This window comes from Pinus tabuliformis, chromosome 8 (genome assembly GCF_031772625.1).
Source record: "Pinus tabuliformis cultivar Carrire ecotype Pingquan chromosome 8, CPIR1, whole genome shotgun sequence".
In the NCBI taxonomy this organism is placed as follows: Eukaryota; Viridiplantae; Streptophyta; class Pinopsida; order Pinales; family Pinaceae; genus Pinus; species Pinus tabuliformis.
In genome coordinates this window covers 1,935,863,771-1,935,886,869 of record NC_142294.1, presented here as the reverse complement: position 1 = coordinate 1,935,886,869, position 23,099 = coordinate 1,935,863,771, and the positions used below count along the sequence as shown (strand labels likewise).

The following is a 23,099-nucleotide window of genomic DNA, read 5'->3' as shown; positions in this document are numbered from 1 at the left end:
AACGGAAACGAGTTTCCGAAACGGGAAGCGATACGAAACGCGACCTCCCCAAATTTTGGAAACGGGGAAACGCGAATATATATATATATATATATATATATATATATTAGAAATATTTAAAAATTATTAATATATGTATGTGCAATCATAAAGCATTAATGATACATTTACATTATATGATTATAATTTATTACATTTAAACATTAAGATTAAATTTACATCACATTTACTCATGAGTCATGAATAATCACATAATGAAAATAAAAATATAGGAACTGGAAAATCCAAAATCAGCCTTTATTTATATTAGTATATGAGGCTGCAAGTACAATAAAGACTATAAGGCTGTAAGAACTATAGAGACAAGTCACAAAAGACTAATCCTCATCATAACAATCCTCATCAAAAATAGAAGCAGCAGAATGCTCAACAGTGGATGGTGGTGCTGAAGAAGATGATGCACCAATTCCACTTCCAAAATCGTCCTCAATATTCAGGGCAGCAATAGAGAGATCCAAATCAGGATTTTCTGCATCCACAACCCATTCTTTAGAAGGACCACTGTTGTATTCTGGACCCCTACGAGATGCAAGGCGAAGGTTGGAGTGCACATAAACAAGATCCTCTGCTTTCTGTGAGCCCAACCTATTGCGCTTCACAGAATGAATAAAACCATAAGTGCTCCAATTCCTTTTTGCTGATGAAGAGCTTGCCACTTGTGAAAGAATACAAATGGCAAGGCTTTGCAAATGTACACCATTTGCTCCATGACAAATCCACCACCTAACTGGATTCATGGTGCTTCTCTCCTCCAAAGCTGATATATCTGCATAATCATCTATTCCTGCAGCAAAACTGGAAAATTCCTCCTTTATCTCCCTATGTAGATGAGAAGGAAACATTCTCATAAGTGCTTTTTTCACCCTAGCTGAAACAACTGCCAGTCTCCAAGAGAAACGACTTGCTGAATAGTGTGATGAGAGAATGAGACAAACTGCTCTTTTATAACTTTAGAATAGGTTTCTAGAACATCCTGGAAACCCTAAAAAAATTTAAAAACAAATTTAAAAAAAAATAAATTAAAAAACAACTGTTTTTTTGGGGAAACGTGGCCCGTACGGCCTGGAAACGCGTTTCCGGCCGTACGGCCACGTTTCCGTTTCGGGAAACGTGGCCGTACGGCCGGAAACGCGTTTCCAGGCCGTACGGTACGGGGAAACGCGTTTTGTTTCGTTTCCCCTGGGGAAACGACCCCTAGGGCCACGTTTCCTGCAACTTAGTTTTGGACACCTTTCCCTAGGTAGAGACCAACCCATGGGAAACCACTTGTCCAAGGTACATTAAAAATCTACATTTTTTGCACTAATTGTTGTTTGTCTAGAAATTTAAGCAATGAAACACCCCAAAACATGGTGTTAACACTTATGAGGTAACTTGGAAGGCCAACAGATTTCATGGTTGAGGAAGTTAATGGCACACTTGAAGAAAAACTCACTTCATCCAAGGAAGATTTTGTGACCCAAATCATTCACTTGATGCTTTTGACAAGAAGAATAAACCCATACTAGGGCAACGTTGTACAAACGGAGATATCCCATTTTCTACAATCAACTTATTTCATGAAAGGAGGAATGTCACACCTCTTGGGAGGTTTCCTAGGGCTAAATTTGAGGTTGGTTCATCAAGGAAAAGGTCACACTAGTCATTTCTTGAGGAGCACTTTATTTGGGAGATTAAATATACCTTATTGTGGCATTTTTTTATGGATGAAAAGGATTTGGAAGTTATTATGTGAGCAGTGCTCCAGGATTAACTCAAATATGGCGGGAGTATGTGGCATATGGAGATGTCAAGTGGCATCATAAGTCATTCAAATTTCAAACTTTTCTTTGAACGATTCTCTCACCTATAATGAGAAATACCCAACTTGAAGAGGACTCCAAAGCTTGTATTTTATTTTTATTTCTTGGAGGAATGGATGGATCTATGACCTTCTAAAGTCTCCTTTATAATATTATAATGAATGGTTGTTGGAGGAGGAAGCAGTATGAGGGGGAGAAGATTCAATTGCAGAGGGTGATTCCAGGAGAGGAAGATTGGCATGTTTGGTTGTTGCTGTTGAAAGTTTTATAACATCTCTACGCCTTCATTTTCTTCATCTTTTCTCAAGGACCTAATATAAGTGTAAGGTCACAATTTGATTTATTCCTACCATATCTTTTGTGGAGGACTGCATTTTGCTTCTTATAGTGGCTGTTCTTTTCTGGAAGAGATGTTGAAGCGTGCTTGTAAAATCCCCATCTTCTCTTCTATATCAGATAAATCTTGATGCACCGAGGAGCTGTTGATTCACTCATAGGCTGTTCCTACTGATTAGAGTTTATCGTTAATGCATTATTTTTCTGCAAGAAGTTGATGTGTTATTGTGTTTCTCTTTAACATTTCACTTGGTTGTTGTTTATATATCAGATATGTTCATGATTGATAATGCTTGCTAATATGCCAATGGGTGGTTTATCCCATCTTCTTCACATGCTTTCAAGTTCCATTTGTTGCCTCAACTTCAAAACCAAAAGACTAGGCACTATTGTTGTTGGGATCCTCCATCCTAACACTGAAAAACCCAAAAACACTTTGTTCCATTAATTTGAGTTTTGTAACAGCATTGTAAGGGCTGATTCGTGATCCTATGAGGTTCTCCCCTTGGTTGGAAAAGCACCAGCCTAAATATAGGGGACATTAACCAAGGTGGCAATGGGTGAAGCCCTTGGTTTCCCCTAGATTTGCATTTTTGCTCTTGGACTTAGACAATTTATTGAATTGCATGTTTAAAAAGCAACACTCAAGATAGCCATTTGTTGGCTAAATGAGCAAAGAAACTAACCTAAAATTCCGTTTAACTCAACCTAGAAATTTACTTCATTTACTTAAAGGAAGTTTGTTTTCTTCATAAATGAGTAGTTATGGAAACTAATCTTCAGAAGTCTATTTTTATTTGGTTTGTTTTCAGGTTCCAAAGTATGCTTCAGCTTCTAAAGAAGAATGGGAGGCACAATGTCAATATTGGCCAACATCTTACCATCCAAATGCTTGGTATGTGCAGTAGTATCGCTTTTGTTTAATCAACTATTTTACTATTAAATCATTGTTTATTTTATTCTACCAATTTTTTTTTTTATTGTACTTATCTCAGAATACGCCAATTGTATTATGATATTGTTCCATCAGTGAGAATTAAAGATTTAAATAATGAGATCTGACTTAATGGTGAAGTGTAAAGATTCAAATAATGAGATCTGACTTAATGGTGAAGTGTAACTGTTCTACATTTTTTCGATTTTTGTCAGAACCTGGTGAGATTGTTATTTTTCATTTCTTGAAATGCATTTTTGAATAATAAACGGATTCAGAGCCCTGAAAGATCCATGGGGGCATTCAGTTTGTAGAGATTTAACAACTCAAATATGCTATTCCAACAATTTTTGGCCAGATTTAGGGAACACATCAGAAAATATGCCCGGGAGAGAGCAAAAATGTAACATGTTTAGTTTAAGCTCGACTTAAATGACCATTAAATGTGTCATTTCCAAAGCATACTTAAGTGAAAGGTCACATGCTCCAACTTCTACCCTACTTTTTCCATCAGTTTTTAGAGAGGGTGTAATTTAAGCTATTATCATCATGTCTATAATATATTTAAGCAACCGCATGTTTGTTTTCTGTTTTCATGATCCACTTAGATATATGTGAGGCCTATGGCATTACTAGCTTCTTCACCGAAGATGACCGCTTGTGCAAGGATGATAAGAGAGATGCATCTTCCTCCTTGATAGTTACACATAAGCCGCCATTGAATGTCTAAGCATTCCACTTTTAAAAATTCATGACTAGATAACAACTTAGGATTAGTTCACTGGGTTGTGGTCTAGTGGCAACTTGGAGTAGTGGTTATGACTAGTGTTGTGAACATTGGAGTAGTGGCTATGACCAGTGTTGCAAACATCGCCATTTTTTCGATCCGCCGATTTAATCGCTGTTTTTTTTGAAAAAATCGCGATCCGACGAGTAAAAATCGTGAGTGGCGGAAACAACAGGATTTAAAGCCGATTTTTGGTTTTTGTTTGTCATTTTTTTCAGACAGTGGGCAAGTTTGAGAGCTAAGGAGGAGAGGAAGTCATCTACAAGGGCAGAGGAGGATAAAAGCGAAAGATTTTAGCATCCCAAGCAAGAAAAATTTGAATTTGGACCAAATTTCTTCAGCAAAGCATGGTTTCCAGGTATGGGCACCAAATTTAGCCTTTTTTTTTTTTTGGTTTTTTTCTTGTTTTTGCTTGGGTTTCTATAATCTATTGATTATCAATGATTTTTGAGTGGATTTGATTGTTTTTTTTTCTTTTCATTTTTGTTGCATTGAGTGGAACTGGAGAGAGTTCATTTTGGTAAAAAATGCAAAAACTTGATTGTTAGATTTATAAGTTTAATTTCTTCTTGTGCTCTATTTTTTTGCATCATTTTTGTTTGGGTTTGAATGTGCATTTTTTCCATTATTGTTGCATTGAGTTGAGTTTTTTTTTTTTTGTTGTCAAATTTTCAATGTATTCTATGTAAATTTTATTTTTATTTTTTTAACTTGCAATTCTTCTTGTGCCCTAGGTTCAACTTCAAACTTTATCTTACATTAAAACTCAAGAGTTCAACCAAGTTACAAACATGCCAAGGAAATTGGACCCTCTGTGGGAATTTGGTGAACCTGATGGAGGGTTTGACAGATCAAACTTGACTTGCAAGTTGTGTGGGCATCATATGACAAGGGGGGTATACAGATTGAAGTATCACCTTGCACAAATCCTTGGACATGAGGTAGGGCCTTGCACCAATACAAATACAGAAATCATCCGAAGAGCCCTCAGATCATTGGAAGAAATAGAGCAAACCAAACTGTTTAAGTTAGCTCCGAAGAGTCAAATAGAAGGGAGTAGAGTGTTAGGAGGTGAATATGAAAGTGGCACGGGTTCTACTTCAACATCAATATCTACAACCAACCTTGTAGCTGTCTCATCATATTTTGTTCCTAGAACCACGTCTGGTTCACAAACATTTATCTCTTCAATTATTAAAAAAAAGGAGAAAGAAGAAGTTGACAAGTTGTTGGGCAAGTTTTTTCTTTAAAGTGATATTCCTTTCAATGTTGCAAGGAATAATCCATTTTTCCAGCCTGCTGCTGATGCTGTTGCAATTGTTGGCCCATGGTACAAAGTCCCTTGTTATGATGATTTTAGAGGCCACATTTTTCAAAATGAAAAGGTTGATTTCACCAAGAGATTGGAGGAGTTTAGGGTTTCATGGGCACACACAGGATAAACTGTGATGTCAGATGGTTGGACCGATCAAAAGGGTAGAAGCCTTATAAACTTCTTGGTTAATTGTCCCAAAGGGACAATGTTTATGAAATCTGTTGATGCATCTGCACATATCAAAGATGCACAATTATTATGTGATTTGCTGGATGTGTTTATTTTGGAGGTGGGTGCAAAACATGTTGTTCAAGTCATAATGGACAATGCTGCAAATTATGTTGTTGTTGGCAAGATGCTTATGAAGAGGCATCTTATTTTATTTTGGACACCTTGTGCTGCACATTGCATTGATTTGATGTTGGAGGACATAGGAAAAATTCCTTTTGTCAAAGATATTGTTGACTCATAAAAAAACATTACAAAATTTATATATAATCATGCGTCTGTGCTTCATTTGATGAGAACATTCACCATCAGCAAAGAGTTGGTGAACCCCACTATTACATGGTTTGCCACCAATTTCGTATCTTTTCAATCCCTCTTGAATTCTATGTGGGATGTGAAGAGAATGTTTATTTCAGGGGCGTGCTTTGGCATTTAGCCGCAAACTAGAGGGAGAGGCCATATGCATATTAGTTTCATACCAGGTGTTGACCACTACGTGTCAACAACCCATAGCAGTACACCCCCTTTTTTCGCAAAAGGGATAGTGCCTGATCGATGTGTTCGTGTCGTCTAGCTATCATCATTAGCTTGATCATCATCTTATAATGGAAACCCAACCTGCATGTGTATAATGTAAATAATTTCAGCAGATTCGTGTCGTGTATGTAATCACCTAAGTAAACCTACTTTTCTGGTGATGATCTACATTCCGGGAGCTTTTTTGTCTCACCGATCCATTATCGAATGGTCGGTAGAGTTTTCCTTCAGCCTTACCCGAAAGCCGGAATGGATTTTGTCACTGGAATCTTAGGGAAGTCCTAGTGTTCTAGATTGAGTTTATGTAAAAGTGATTTGGGAATAATCCTAACTATTTGGTTAGGTTGTTTTGTTACAAATTGCTTGATCTGCTAGATTATATTTGTGTCGCAGAACTAGGTGGTCTGTGAGGGTTTTTTGCAAATGGGTTTTCCCCCCTTGATATGTAAAAAATGTGAAAATCATGATGTAAAGTGTCTTGAGGGTTGGAAAAATAATTTATCCTCTCATAGGTTAATTAATTAAAATTTTCTGTTCAAAAATTAATTAAAATCCTAAGCCATAAATTTAATTAAGTCTAGGTGCTAGGTAAATTTAAATTCTCCGAAGACAAAATTCGTTGGTTCTTCAAAATTAAATTTTAAGAGGTCTCGGGACTAAGGTAAATTAATTATTTTGCTAAATTTTAAGCCTTTGGTCCCTAGAGTTAAGTTAAAGTCAAAATTTTGAGGAAATTAATTCAAAAATTTAATTTTTGAATTAATTAAAATGCATTAAATTGAAAAATTCGAATTTCTTCAAGAATTTAAAATTTCAACAGATGAGATTAAAAGAAATTTTGATCCTCATCAACAGTCGAGATTGCTTTGACGAGGATCACTCGAACTAGCCGTTGGAGGATTTATCTTTAAATAGGAGGTCATTTTTCAGTCAGTTGATCCGATCTTTTGATCGTGTACTAAGCTCTTAAGCTCTCTTGTATACTTTTTTTGAATTAATGCAAAAGTCTTTGGGGTTTCAACGTGCTGTAGTGTTCTTTTTCATGAATTTATGGTAACATTGTTTAAATATCTGCTTAATATTATGTGAAAACTATCAATCAATAACTCTCTTAGAATAATCTGAATACAGGTACCTTATTCAGTTTGTTGGATCTAGGGTAACATTTTAAATTTTAATTGAAGTAAAAGGTATTTCTATTTCTTCATAATTTTATTGTTGTTCTATTTCTCTACTTGATTTGATGGTTGATCTATTGTCTGTAGAAGATCTCTCAGGTTCTCAATGAGCGTTTGGGGATAGTCCTTGGTTGGACCAGCCAACTCTCAACACATATTTTCTGAAGAGCCTACTTCATATAAGCCTTAGGATTTATCTAACAATAATCTCCTTTTTTTTTTTTTGCAGGGTGTTTTTGGGCTAGTACCTCTTTAAAATTTCAAAATATTTTAAATATTTTATGGAAATTTTAATAGATCTGGCTATTAAAAGCCTTAGATTATCAGATCTGGGAGCGGAGTTGGACTCATACTCCTCAGATCTGATATATCTGTAAACTATTTGTATAGATCTATAAATTATTTGTATAGATTTGTTATTTACTTGTGTAGATCTAAAATTTTGTAACATAATTTTCGAATTTAACACTTGGGTTTTTGGGATTCTCTATTTTTGTACATATTGGGTATTGGGTTTTTCTCTTTTCACTTATGCGGAAATAAATCTGAGAAATCGTCTAAGAAAATCTTCAGATCTGAGTTAGATCTAGACCCTGGAGGGCAAGATCTGGGCTCAAAGATTGTTTGTAGGAATAGATTTGAGAAATCAACCAAGTAAATCTTCAGATCTAAGTTTTTTCAAGCAGATATGGGGGTTTTGAGACAGATCTAGGTTCTGGAGGGCAATATCTTATCCCAAGTCTTTTTACAAGGCCAACCATTAAAGATTTTGCATTAAATCTTAAGATCTGAAGCAATTTTTTTTTTTTTTTTTTAAACAAGGGTTTCAAGTTTTGGGGCTCCTAAGCCTAGATCTGCCTTCTCCTAGCCCAACACTAGTTCTATTGGGCCTAGTGCTAGCTCTCATTGGCCCTAGATTCTCTTGCTCCATTTCTGATTTGAATATTTGATTTTCTGAAGCTAATCATTGGTGGGTTTTTGCAGAAAATTTGGTAAAAATTTGTGTTTCAGATATTGAATTTTTTTGGCAACTTGGGCAAGTGATCTTCAAGTCCTAGGGCCTAAGAGTTTGATATCTAAACCATCTTTTTCCTCACTATTTGCTACAATAGTCATATACTTTTCTAATAGTGGTGAAAAACACATCTAAGTGGTTTGAAATTAACTAAAAAATTGCTAAATACATTAATAAGTCATTTATGTTTGATGTGTATCAAGAATTTGGCCTAGATCTACATTTTGGGTCACTGTTATCTCTGAATAATTCTGTTTCTGAAGTCTGAAATATAACAGTGGAAAAATTTCATGTGGGTTAGCCTAAAATCAGTTCCTAAGTTGTCTAATACATTAAGGAATTAATTTCTTGAGTTGGGCATTCATCATTAGGCTTATTTCATGTTTTAATTGCTGGTTGTAATAAGTACATTAGATCTGATATAATTTCGGAAATCACATTACAACAGGCTGAAATTTTATGATAATTCATGTGAGCAAGTGTTGGGCCTAAGAATTATCCTTAAAATACATCCCACTTTCATTCCATTCACACATTTTCTCACCTCTATTCCACTACCATGTCACCACATCAACTTCACTTTCATCATTATATGGGCTATCTTTGTGTTTTCCAAAACATTATTAATTCTTAGTATTTTTAAGAAAATTTATGGTTAAACTTTAGAAAATAATCTCCATATACTTATACCTAACAGTTAGAATGAGTTTGTTGACATGTGTAGATACAAAGGAAGCTTCCAAGGCATCTTTATGTGGCAATCTATGTTCAAATTCGAATTTGAGGAGATCATGGACCTCATGGAGAAGATCATGGACCTCATGGAGGAGATCATGGATGATAGGGTTATGTGTCACCATTGGTTGAGAAATATGTGGGTCAAAGGAGGGAATAGTGGATTTACATTTATGAGTTTGTTATCATAGCTTTTGTATAAATAGGAGTGTTATCTCCTTCATTTGTAATCTTCATTTTGTAATCTTAATTTTTAGAATTTAGAAACTTAGTTTGTCATTTGTAATTTTAGATTTTAGAATCATTGTAATGTAGAGCTTAGGACCTCTTGGAATGTAAAACTTGGAGCTTGTAATTGCAATTTGCAATTGAGGATAAATAAAGTGGCTTGGATTTTTTTCTACATTTGACTTCTTTCCAAGCGTGCTTGTGGAGTTATGGAAGGCCCCCATTGCCTCACTTACATACTTGTTTTGGTATAGTAAGATTTCTTTCATTTATGTTTTTAGTTTCATTAGTTTAAATATCTTGATGCTGGAAATATAAATGAATAGTCTCTTGTAAGAAAGCTTCAATATTTCCTGTAATCAATTTGAATTATGTTTAAATGCCTTCATTTCTTAGTTAATTGATTAAGATGTTAGAAATATTAATGGACAGTCTCCTGTAAGGGAGCTTTAATATTTCTTACACTTGTCACAATGTCTTTAGATTTCGTTTTGATTAAATGACTAAATAGGTGTTGGAGATCCCAATGAAAGACCTCTTGTAAGGGATCTTTGGCATTTCTTCACCTAGGCTAGTTTAATTTATCCTTAAGTCCATATATATTGGATGATCCTCGAAGGTTATTTACTCGGATTGATAGTAATGAAACTCTAATTTGCATCTGCATTTTAGACACAACAAGAAGTTTGGAAAATTTCGGTAAATTTTTGGCATAAAGCTATCATTGATAGCTTACTATTTTCATTGTTATATTGCTGCTGTCATAAAGTTTTTCTTATTGTTGTCCTAAAAATTAATTTTTGAAAATTAAGTATTATGTCATGGAATTGTGATAAAATGCATATCCTTTGTTTCATAAACTGAGTATTTTTTTGAGCATCTGTTGACATTGATATCGAATTGCAAAGTTGTTTTTGTTCTCTTTGAGCTAATTGTATCAAGAAGATTTGAAATAAGTTGGTGTTTTAACTATAGTATCTTCAAGAGTTTATTTTCTAAGTATTCATCTAAAAAAAGGCGAGCATTTCATTTGGGTAATTGAGGGCTTTTGCCGCATAAGTGTTTTTAACTTTTTCCATTCTCGAGTCTAACTTCATCTCATCTTCTTGTGCATTTGCATATAAGTTAACTTTGCATAGATAAAATTTACTTCCAAGCATAAGTTTGGTCGATAGACAGATAGATCTCCATCTGTCTTTTGTTGAGAAGCCTGTTTTAATAATACTTAAAACGGTGACCTTGCATTCGTCAGAGCCATAGTTCTCTGCAGCACCGGAGGCACCGGGTATGTTAGAATTTCAAGAAAGGTATCGTTAATCACGCCTTAGTGTGCTTCTCCTGATCTTCACTCTACCAATTACTACGAAATTAGGCTCAACACAGAAAGGATTGAAGGGCTCACATTTAAATAGGCGTTTAACTAAAATTAACCAAGATTCTTGCATCTCACATTAGTTTTAGGACCTGCATTTCATATAAAATAGTCATTCATCTAAGCAACAGTTGTTAATCGATTACTTGGTCTTAATTTCCCTAGCAAGATCAGTGACTCCATAAGGCACTGGTATCAATTGTTTAAAATCTAATCAAATCCTATAAGTCTTGCTAAATCTTAATCAAGTACTTGATCGCTTCACTATGTCTCCCAAACTGGCTGGTTCCCAACTAGTTCTTCTTCATTCCATTTTTCCATAGGGTCTACCCCCCTTAGCTTGCTGTAGGGAGACAACTTAAACGAAGAGATTGGGGATCAGGGTGACAACCCCCGATCTGAGCATTGTCACGGTGCCTAGACATTCTGTGCGACAACACTAGGAAAGCTTCTGGGCGGGAGTGCAGGAGGTGTGCAACATTACTGAACCTTTGGTAAAGGTTCTTCGATTAGTTGATGGTGACAAGACCGCAATGGGCTACTTGTATGAGGCCATGGACAGGGCCAAAGAATCCATTTAGAACTACTATGATGATAAGGGAGATGAGGGGTTTCAGAAACAACTCCTTCTATGGGAAGTGATTGATGAACGATAGAACAAAACACTCCATCATCCCATTGATGCTAAAGGGATCTATTTGAACCCCACATTTGCTTACCCCTGTGGGTTCTTATTTGATGTTGAGGTCATGGATGGATTCTTCACCTGTGTTCAGAGGATGGTTCCATCTCCAGCAGAACGTGCAAAAATATCCAAAGAAATGGAGATATACCGGATGACAGGTGGAACATTTAGCTTTGACATGGCTGTGGTTGATAGGAAGACTAAAATGCCAGGTAATTTTTAGTTTGTTTCAAATTTCATTGTCTCTTCAAGTTCATAACTTCATACTTTTCTTCAAATTTCAACTTTCATTTTTTTCTTATGTTTATCTTATTTTTAATTTTGTTGTAGATACATGGTGGAGAAGCTATGGTGCCAGAGTACCCAATCTGCAAAGGCTTGCCATTCGAGTGCTCAGCCAAACATGTAGCTCCTTAGGAAGCAAGCACAACTGGAGTGTATTTGAAAAAATACACACTAAGAAGCGCAACAAGTTAAAACTTAAAATATTCCAAATTTCCAAATAATTTTTTGAATTCATTAAATACTATTTTTTTTATAATTATTATTTTATGACCCTTGTATAGGTTGGAGTCCCAACGACTTAATGACATGGTCTCATTGGATGGGATTGACACCACTGTTGCATGGAGGGTTGAGGCCGAGAGACCTCTCATGGAGTTTGTCGCTGATTGGTTAGAGCAGGAGGTAGTGGAGGGGGTAGAGGAAGAGGAGGAGGAGCAACAAGAGAAGAAATAGGAGGAGGAGGTGACACCACCTACCCAGGCTACCCCTATCAATAGTAGAGGACGTGGTCTACCTCCTGTAGTTCTTAGTTCTTCAGCTTCTAGAGCACAACAAAGTTCACTGCCAACTCCACCGCCATCTACATCTAGAGGGAAAGCTATTGCATTTTCTCGCGAGAGGGGCAGAGGAAATTAGTAGTATTAGTTATTTGGTTCATTTCATTGTATATGACATTATGACTCATGATATGAGATGCATTATTATATTTTTTGCTGATATTTTGAGGCTGAGTTGGGACTCAAGACTTACTATTCAGGACATGATTCATTGTTATGTGTGATGTAGCACTAGAAATGATATTACACATCTTATATATTAGTTCTTTTATCATATTTATGTGTCAATGCATTTATTTTATGTTGTAGATGTTTTAGATATTAAAAAAATTGAAAAAAAAGAATATTTTTGTATTTGCCGATTTTTCCCCTCATCAATTTAATCCCAATCACGATGTTCACAACATTGCTGTGAGGTATTCGGTGATGTATTCAGAATTTGCTACTGCTTAATAATAATAAACCCTCAGAGCTACTGCATCAGTTTTCTCGCATTGGGTTTTTCCATGGACTTTTGTCCAAAAATAACTATCCTACGTGTTTCTATTTTCCTTGCTCAGTTTCTATGTTTCAGAATCATATTTAATTGGTGTAGGTTGCCTCAGTAATTTACTTCAATGTTTCAAGAAGAAATCTGAAATAAGCTTGTAATGTAATTTACAATCTAGGTGAAGTAGATTCAGTTGGTTGCAGTAGGATTCTCGAGATTGTTAGATCTAGGAATTTTCACACATCCGTTATGACAACAAGGTCCTCCTTTGAGAAGAACTCAGGTTGTACGTATTTCTCCTTCCAAGGAAAAAAATAGTAGCAAGTGGGCGGAGATTGAACCTCCGAATGTAGAATTGAATTCTCGATGGAGAACTGCAAATGTATACTTTAAGATTAAGGTCATTATCTTTTTCACCAAGTTGTTTGATTGTGCTAGCTTCATGAGGCCCTTGTACCGATTAATGCTTTTAAGTTGTTCGCCAGTAGATGCTTGTCTAAAGAAGGCTATACATATTGATACATGATTGGAGTTTTTTTTTACAACCTTGGAATATTGGTACAGAAGGCGAATCAAACCCGCTCTCGAAGAGGATCATTATTTGAAGGCATATATTTTCTACTGACTCTGCGGGATCATTAGTTGTTATGGATCTAATGATTAGTGGCAAATTTATGCTTTGGCTAATTATCCTTTTTACAACTGTCTTGTTGATTTACCTTCTTGTTTTTATCCATAAATATGTGCAGAACAATTCCAAGGCACTCCTTCAGATAGCTTACCTGGTATTAAGTGTTTTTGAAGGATCTATTGTGAAGACTGGAAGAGCACTATGCTGTTTTGACAGTTTGTATAAGGACTGGGAGGATGACTTATCAAATTTTGAGAAAGGCAGTAAAATTTCTCACTATCCTTTGCAAAAAGAATCTTCAAATTTTGCATCTGATCAGCATCAGAAATAGTAGAGGCCATCAATTGTACTCATGTCAAGAGTCCTTGATAAAGGTTAATAATTTCTCAGAATAATATTCCTGTGATGTTTATGAATAGTACGCCTACATTCCTTAAATGGTCTAGTGTCAGTAAAACAAGACCTTACTGACAATGAATCTTGCGAACAAGTGAATCAATGACATTGTTTATGATAAAGGAAGTAACCCAGTAAATTATGACCTGTGATTGATCTAGGATTACATGGTTGTGGCATTCCTGTCATCAATCTTGTAACATAAAGCATAGTTGTCATAACAACTTGGTAAAGATTGCAATAATCTTGTAACAATAGAGAGGGAGCACAATAATTCAAGGTCAAATTGACTTGAATCTCTTAAGGAGGAAAATCTTTCCAGAAAAGACAAAGATCTAGAGCTAGAACTTCTATATGTAGCTCTATGGCATCAACATCATCTATATTAGTCCAACAATTTTGTTACAATCCTGTAGTTATGGTCTTGTTCACAATCAAAGTTGTGAACAAGACAAATGTTAAATTGGATAGCTTATCTTTTACTGTGATTTGCCCGAAACATAAGTGCAACACTTCTGCCGTCGTAGCCACATAGTAAACCTCATCTCTCACATGAAAAGATCATGATTGAAATCCAGATGATTATCTTAAGAGGGAATTATAAAGTCCCTAGATTTACATTAGATGGTTACCTTCTCAATATTCAAAGGAGCTACACAACCATTGATGTTGTCTCTCATTATAAGCCTTGATTCCAATGGACAACTGCTCATTAAATAATATGATCCGTAGTTCATCTCAGAAAATTGCAGGGCTGACAATATGATTGATGGTAAAAGCACATCTAAGTGTTGTATCTCTTAAGGTCCACCTTTATATCTACAAAGTAGATGGATCTCATGATGAGCAGGCTGCCAGATGGACACTTTGCTCTTTGGAAAGACAAGCTTAGGCTTGTGATCTCCCTATGCAAGAGGGAGTAAGAATAGTTAAATATTTTCTTCATTTAGAAGCAGAGGATTACTAAGTGCTGCTAAGATCTCTGCTGCAAAAATGGCTAATTACAAATTAATATGTTTATTAAAAGGTCGTGTATATATATGTTGTTGGGTGAAGTGATTGATGATTAAGTTAGCGAAATCATCACCTAGATGTAGTCTTGATTTTCAGAAAGCAGCCTGGCTCTATCCCCTATATGAAGGGATCTTTGATTAAAATGGAATATTAAGCTCTAGGAGCTCCTGAAGACATGGGGTACTTTTTGAACAACAAGCGACCATAGGGTGAGTGGTTCACCTTCCCCTATAGGTGCGCGACGTACACAGTGAGTCGTTCACCTTCCCCTGTGATGTATGCCATGTGTGTAGGGTGAGTGGTTCACCTTCACCTACGATTGCAGACACATGTATGTAGGGTGAGTGGTTCACCTTCCCTTACTGTTGATGACATATGCATAGGATGAGTGGTTCACCTTCTCCTCTGGCATATGAGCAGGATGAGTGGTTCACCTTCTCCTGTGGACACCCCAGTGAGAGATGCATATAGGCATCTACGTTTAGACATGTCGGTGGGATGTGGTTCACCCTTTCCCCACATGTATGTAGGGTGAGTGGTTCACCTTCCCCTACTGTTGATGACATATGCATAGGATGAGTGGTTCACCTTCTCCTTTGGACACCCCAATGAGAAATGCATACAGGTATTTGCATTCAGACATGTCGGTGGGATGTGGTTCACCCTTTCCCCACATGTAGGATGCTCATTCCCTACAATTGATGGTTGACATGTCGGTGGGACGTGGTTCATCCTTTCCCCACAAGTAGGATCCTTCCTACGAATGATTGGTTGGCATGCATGTAGGACGTGGTTCATCCTTTCCCTACTCTCGGTGGTTTGCATGCGTGTAGGATGTGGTTTATCCTTTCCCTACATGTGGTTGTGATATGTGTTTGTAGGATGTGGTTTATCCTTTCCCTACATGTGGTTGTGATATGTGTTTGTAGGATGTGGTTCATCCTTTCCCTACGTGTGGTTGTGATATGTGTTTGTAGGATGTGGTTTCTCCTTTCCCTACGTGTGGTTATGAGTAGGATGTGATATATTCTTTCCCTATTGGTGTTCCTACATCATCCTACCCATGTAGTCTGGGACACATGGGAAGTACCTCTCATCTGGCCAATGAGTTGGGAAAAGTGGTTTGGGACCATAGCACTACTAATGGATGCATCATGTACTATCGTACTCCCTATGTCTACTGTGAATGATGTTCAACAAACTTGACTACTTGGGAACAAGTCTGGTTGCGATTTTACATTAGGTTATGTGGACTGACTTTAGTTAGCGGAGAGTGACAAGGTCTTGTGACTCACTTTCGATTAATTCTTCTTCATGATCTATATCAGTGTTCAACAGAGCAGAGATGAGATGACAAAGATGATACATGAACTTAGGATGGCATGATGATGGATGGATTGACAGGTGGAATTCTCCCTAGTTGAGAGGGAGTATTAAAATTGGCAACTAGGGCCAAATTCCACCTCTGATCATCTCATTTGACAGAGATGATGATTGCATTAAATTCCTCTTTTCAAGAGGACCAAAATCGACCTCAAGATCATCAAATTTGGATAAGGAAAAATATCTATTTATTTAAAATAAACTCTTCAAGGCGGGAAAATTGAAAATTTGAAATTCAAATTTTGCCTCCAAGTGTCAAGGTTGGCTTCACCTCCATAAGGACAAATTGTTATATATATAGGCATCCCTCATCCTCATTAGCAATCATCCAAAAAGGAGTGCGTTCATCTCTTGGGCAACTGCAACTTAGAGAAGCAAGGAGGACGTGTTGTTTGGGTCTGTTCTTTGGCACATTGGTCTCCCACAAGTCTAAGTTAGAAGCAGGCAACTTGCCGCATGCTTGAGGGAAATTTTGGGTGATGTTTTGGCATGGTTTTTGGGTTAGAATCTCTCCAAGAGCAGGCCACATTCTCTGTATGGAGCCACAGATTAGGACGTTGGTTGATAGGTGAGTTTTGGGGTCTCCTTGTGCATATTTTGTATTCTGGTTTGGGCCGCAGGAAAGGCTACTACAACAGCCAATATGGAGGCACATATGGAAGGGACACATGACCTAATCTGAGCTCTTTGCCTTAGTCGCTATCAAGGAGAGTAGGTCGTAATCTAAACAGAAAGTTTAACCCTAGATCATGAGCAAATTCTTGTTGTTGCGAGTATAGGGTGCCTTGAAGGGGAACTGCAGTACTAGATCACAGTTGAGTGCCTTGGAAAGGAAAACAAAGGGTGCAACTCACTAGAAGAAGGTTTCTCAGTGACTGATAAGAACCCTAACCAGGCAGTAAGCTTCAGAATTGTTTTGAACAAAGGGTTAGCAAGTCTATTTTGACTTATATCGTTGTACTCTCTCTGTGTTGAACTTTTGATATTGATGATAAGAAGAATTAATCAAGGGTTTTCCCCATCTTGGGGTTTTTCGCTAGCTTGTGCCATATCCTGGTGTTCTTGGCTTGTCTTCTGCATTTAGCATTAATGTTCTTTCATCAGTTATTGTCATATCTTAATGGTGAATGTGATTACTAATGGATTAATGAAGTTAATTATGGGCTAATGAAGTAACTGTCTTAAGAAAAGAACATGTTAACTCAAAATTAACACAAGGCCTTGACTAATAGCTCTATCTCTTCACAAGATCAGAGCACAATGCTGGCGAGACCAATGTTTTATAAACACCCTCATCATTTTCTCTCTCAGAACCTAACCGACCCGGGTTCTCTCAGAGTATCTTCCACTGGGACTATTCTTATCTTGGATTCCTAGTCCTCAAAGAATATCGGTTCTCTACAACTACTCTTATCTTGGATGCCCTACCACATCCTCAAAGAGTATCGGATGCGAGATGCCTACCAAATCCTCCATTCTTTCTTCCAAAGTGAAGACAAGAATGATGTGTCCATCTCTTCTCACGACCTTCACTAAGACTGACCGCTGTTAGTCCTGGTCTAGTGCATGACACATGAAGTAGAGAACCATATTTGTCACTCCCTTTTAACCAGGTATGACCAACCCATTCCATAAAAGGAATGTGTCCAAGCTACCTCTTAGTCCAGTTCTTGTCCAAGTTGCTGCTGGAGATCATGGGACAATCAACTGCTTGAAGAGCTCTCGCTTTCCATGCCATGGACTTCTTTCTCATCATTATGGAGTCTTCATCTTTTGGGACTTCTTCATAGGGCATCGACCATCCATCATTTTCATTTATGAATTATGTTAGTCATGTCATCCTTCGTTTCATCGGAAAGTGATCCATTAGTCCATATCTGGCGTTCCTCCATGCCTTGCTACCTTCTTCTCATCATGTTACCTCCAGGATCTTCCATCCTACCACATGAGTACCAATTTTAGATGACATCTATAGCTCTTCCTTTGGTAGCTTTGCATTACTCCATCCAGTTATTGTTCAAAAGTTAAGAATGAACATTAAATCAAACTTACCTTTATGATGGTCTTTTCATCATGACATCTGCTTGTTATCATATCAACATCCTGCATACATGCCACATCTCCAAAAAGATATTACATGTCAAGGGTCATCTTCCTTTTCAGAGTCTAGACTTTATCGAAGTCTTCATGCCTTTTCCCTAGAGATGTTATAATCAATCCTTCTAGTCATCAGATGTTGATTTCCTTTTCTATGTGACCATAGTTGCATTTTTCACGATCTCTCCTTACTTTCTACACATATTGCATCCCAGGAACTTCCATCCATAGTTCCTTTATTTTTGTCAACCACCTCATATTCCATGAGGACTTATTTTGTTGATTTCATCTTTAGTCAATATGTGAACCATGCCTTCATGCATCCTTTCAAAGGAGGAGATCTCTTTCTCTTGATCATGCTCATGAGCTATAGTATTTATCCATGTTTTCTGCAACTATATGACATGACTCAATTTTATCAAATACAAGCATACATACCTCATCTTCTTCCTTTAGGTCATCTAGACTTCCTTCAACAGCTTCTTTGATTGAAAGAACTTCAATCACCTTGACCTGCTTCACTTCTTTTGACATCATACCATCATTCCATGAATCCCATACAAGGTGGAATTCTCGGTGAGGCACTTGCTTCTTCCAGTAGGTGACCCTTCCAATGGAGGATCTTGATCATCCTCATCTAGAAAATGCTTCTCGTGAATGATGTATGACAAGCTCTATACTAGATGCCTTTATCCATAAGTACTACTTATGCTTCTAATGAGGTTACCAAGAGCTCCTTTTCAGTATAGGTGACCACCATAGACTTCTACTTCAACGCTTTTGCAAGCTTATTATGATGTCCCAAGCTCTTGTTTCATATTGTATGCTCCTATGATGCTATCTCCCAACATGATGCATCCTATCATGCTTCTAATGATTCCTGTCATGATAGCTATATTTTACAAGAACTAAAAAATAACTAGGTGGAAGACTTATCTCATTCATAGTAGAGATCTTTTATTTCTTCTTTCATGGATTTCTTCTTTTCAGCTTCTTCCACTTCTTCAATGATATGGGCTTCTTCCCTTCCTCTTTTGTTGTTGTCCTTCTTGAGCTTCAGACAATCTCTCTTGTATGTTACAAATATAAATTTTATAAAATTAAATATTGTATAAATAAATGTAAATACTAAATAATCAAGTAATGATTATGTTAAGTAGTCATTAGTTAAGTGAAAAGGGGCATGTCTAAAAGACATGCCCAACATGAAAGGACACCTGCCTAGGTAAATAAGCAGGGCCTTATTGTAACATTCTACATCACTTGTACATTTTATATATAATAAATTATTATTACAAATACCATTGTATATTTTTACATTAAAGTCAACAAGCTATAAGTTTTGTTGCTTTAGTGGTATCGGAGCCATGCCACACAATATAACCATGCGAGTCCTTGAATGTTGTTTGCCGCACAATATGCCGTTAAGTTTTCGCCCTGAATGCGTTGAGCAGTTTAGTAAAATTCAAGAAAAGCTTCAGCAATGGGAAAAATCATATGCAGAAGTTAAAGCATGTCTAAAGGAAATCGATAATAAGGAAGATGATAGCGACATTGAAGAAATGGAACAAGGTGAAGCAGGAGAAGAAGATTTTGATTAGAATGATGATAATGATGATGAAGATGAGGTGGATGAGGACTATCGTGAGAAATAAGAAGATGAAAAATATCACAACAATGAGGAAAATGCTGAAGAAGACATTGATGATGATGAATATGAAAATGATGTCAATGAAGATTATGTAGATCAAGATGGTGATACAGATGAAGATGATGTGAATGAGGACTATCTTGAGAAACAAGAAGATGAACAGTATCATAACAAGGAGAAAGATGCTGAAGAAGACATTGATGACGATGAAGAGGAAAATGTGGGAAAAGAAAAAGAAGAAGGTATTTGTGAAGATAATTATGAAGATGACATGTTTGAGAAGCAATTGATAGAGAAAGATTGGATTAAGGAGAGAAGTGTAAAGATAAAGATAATGGATTGTTTTCAGATGCACGTACTAACAAAACCCAACGAGATACTAGGCTGTTATCGGGAAAAGACATCGTATATAGAGATGAAAGAGTTTTGGGATGCAGTTGCAGGGGCTGAAGGAGAAACGGTAGGATTTGGAAAAAGGCCAAATGGAAGGTATTCCGCATATAATCACAGAGAATTGCTCTGGTGGTTTGGGAAGAATGGGTGGTCCGACATAATGCTGGCCACTTCCCCCAACATAAGAGTAAATCGTGTGTTTCGTAACATTATCAAACATGCACAAAATAGCATTTCAGCCAAAAATGGAGAAGGAAACGATAGCTCGAGGATGTTATCAGTGTTTATTTTAAGACCATATGATAAGTACAACAGCAAGCTACAACGAGCTTTGTTCCACATCCAACAAGGGTGTCCTCTCTTCAATGAGGAAAACGAGGTTCCGACATTGGTACCCTATATTCCCCTCACAGATCAACACATTCTCATGTTGGCCGCTGACAGAGAACCGTTTTTCGACGATGAGATTGACAAGTTCAAGAAATTAATCTTCGGCAACTATATCGAATCCACAATCCACTTTGACAAAGGAAAAGGCATCAATAATAAAAGTGTGGAGGATAAAGAAAGTCAAAGCAATGTCAATTTAACCACTATAGATTGGGAAAGAATGGAACATCTTTACGACAACCATTATATGGGAAGCCCTAGCCACCGCGCTTTTGCAAATGATCATTCGAGCCAAAGCAATGTCAATTCAATCAGAATCTATGCCACTAAAAATTGGGAGAGGATAGAACATTTTTACGATAGCCAATGTATGGGCCGCAGCAGAGTTGAATTAGAGACAACCACTTCTGATAACAACAATATTAACCATGGAAATCTAGATGAAAAATATTTCTATGGAGCTTGATGACCAGACCTCCCGCAAAACGCGTCCATTCCACCAAATTCGCCCCACGCTCCTGTGTGTCCTAGGCTCCCCGCTATCGTCCCTTCCATTAAAAACTCGTCGACCCTGGTACATGTGTTGTCCCTATGCTCGACACTCGCGTTTCCGTGCTCGACCATCCCCTGTCAAGTGTGTTCAACTGTTTCTTGTTGCGGATCGCATCCATGTCCACCCCTTGTTCCTGCCCGACTACCTCTACTTCCTGCACGTTGTTTCCTAACAGATCGACGCCAATATTCTGTATTGTGATCAAACGGTGGATAAGTCAAACGGATTAGTCGAAAGTCAAATGGTGTGACTCTGTCGTTGGGTCATTATGGTCCATTGAATTTTTAACTATATATTTTATATAGTTACGAATTATATAATTTAATTTAATTAATTAATTAATTTATATAATTTAATTAATCTAATTATATAATTTAATTAATCTAATTATATAATTTAATCATTAATAATAATAATAATATTATTATTATTATTAAAAAAGCCCTTAGTTCCAAATTAATATCACTAGCGAATTATACATGTTGAGGTACCAAGTGATCAGTGACATTATCAAAAAAAGTGAAGACAATTGTTTGAGATTAATTAATATCACTAGCGAATTATACATGTTGAGGTACCAAGTGATCAGTGACATTATCAAAAAAAGTGAAGACAATTGTTCGAGATTAAGGTGAAGAAAATTGTCAACGTTAAGCTTTGAGGACAAAGCTTTTGAAGAAAGGGGCAATGTTTTTTTTTTATATATAATACTACCTAAGCACCCACGGGGGATTTGAACCGGTGACCTATCCCAAGGAGTGCCTTAACAATGCACCCATTCACTGTCAATCCAAAGCCCCATGGGCAAGGAAGGGGCAATGTTACGAATATAAATTTTATAAAATTAAATAAATATAATTAAATGTAAATACGAAATAATCAAGTAATAATTACGTTAAGTAGTTATTAGTTAAGTGAAAAGGCATGTCTAAAAGACATGCCCAATCATGAAAGGACACATGCATAGGTATATAAGCAAGGCGTCACTGTAACATTCTACATCACTTGTACATTTTATATATAATAAATTATTACAAATATCTTTGTGTATTTTTACATTAAAGTCAACAAGCTATAAGTTTTTGCTGCTTCATTGTAGTGCCCATATTCTTGACATCCATAGCATTGAATCTTTTGCCATATTCTTCTTCCTTTTCTGAGGACCAAATTTCCCAAACTTTCCTTTCTTCTTTGCCAAGCCAACATATGCTTGAGTTTGTTCATTTGATCCTACATCAATTTTTGCCTTCAACTTGGTTTCTTCAATTTTGCATAGTGACCATAGATCATTGAATGGAGTAGCTTCCTTCTTCCCATAGATGCTTGATGTAAAGTTACCCCATTCCTTTGGTAGTGCATTGAGTACTATGGTAGTCATTTCCTTGTCAGACATTATTTCTCCAAACTCTTGTAGTTGGTCCCTTATTTTAGATACCCTCATAAAGTATGAGGCTATTCCTTCTTCTTTTGATATCTTCATCTTGTAGAGTTCTTTCCTTAACGAGATCACTTCTCCTGCAATGCTTATGGAGAACAATTCTACAAGTTTGTCATATATTTCTTTTGATGTTTCTAATTTTGATACATAGGGAATGAGGGGATCCTTGATGGATTCTATGAGAATCCTTTGCCCTTACTTCCCCTTTCATATATCTTGCAAGTGCTTGAGCATCTTCTCTTGGAGGTTTAGTGATTGAGCCCTTAACATGATCCACCACTTCATTTTCTATGAGGATTAAATCAATCCTCTTTTTCCATGCGAGAAAGTTTGTAGACCCAACTAACTTATTCTTCTCCTTGGAAAAAGAAATTTTGATAGATTTAGATGTGGACATTAAAATACTTACCCGAGGAGTTGCTTCTTGATGTCAATATCTTCATTCTGCTTCCTTCTTGAGATTGATGATGATATGGTAATCGAAGATTTCTTCTGGAAGAAGGTGTCTTCTTCTCAAAAGTGATCCAAAGAGAGGGAGATCACCTTGAATCGTTGATGATGATGACAACGTCCTTGATCTTGCTTCCCTTGGATAAGTAGACTTCAAGA

General features: G+C 36.7%; 1 protein-coding gene across 3 annotated transcripts in view; it reads left to right on the top strand.

The window, feature by feature from the left end:
* LOC149244243 (tRNA-specific adenosine deaminase TAD3-like) overlaps positions 1 to 23,099 on the top strand; it is a 402,166-nt gene that overhangs the window by 250,393 nt on the left and 128,674 nt on the right. For all 3 annotated transcript variants that reach the window (XM_089374771.1, XM_089374770.1, XM_089374769.1), the window contains one exon: positions 3,011 to 3,093. In XM_089374771.1, coding sequence (XP_089230897.1) covers positions 3,011 to 3,093 — 83 coding nt within the window. The remainder of the gene's footprint in view (positions 1 to 3,010; positions 3,094 to 23,099) is intronic.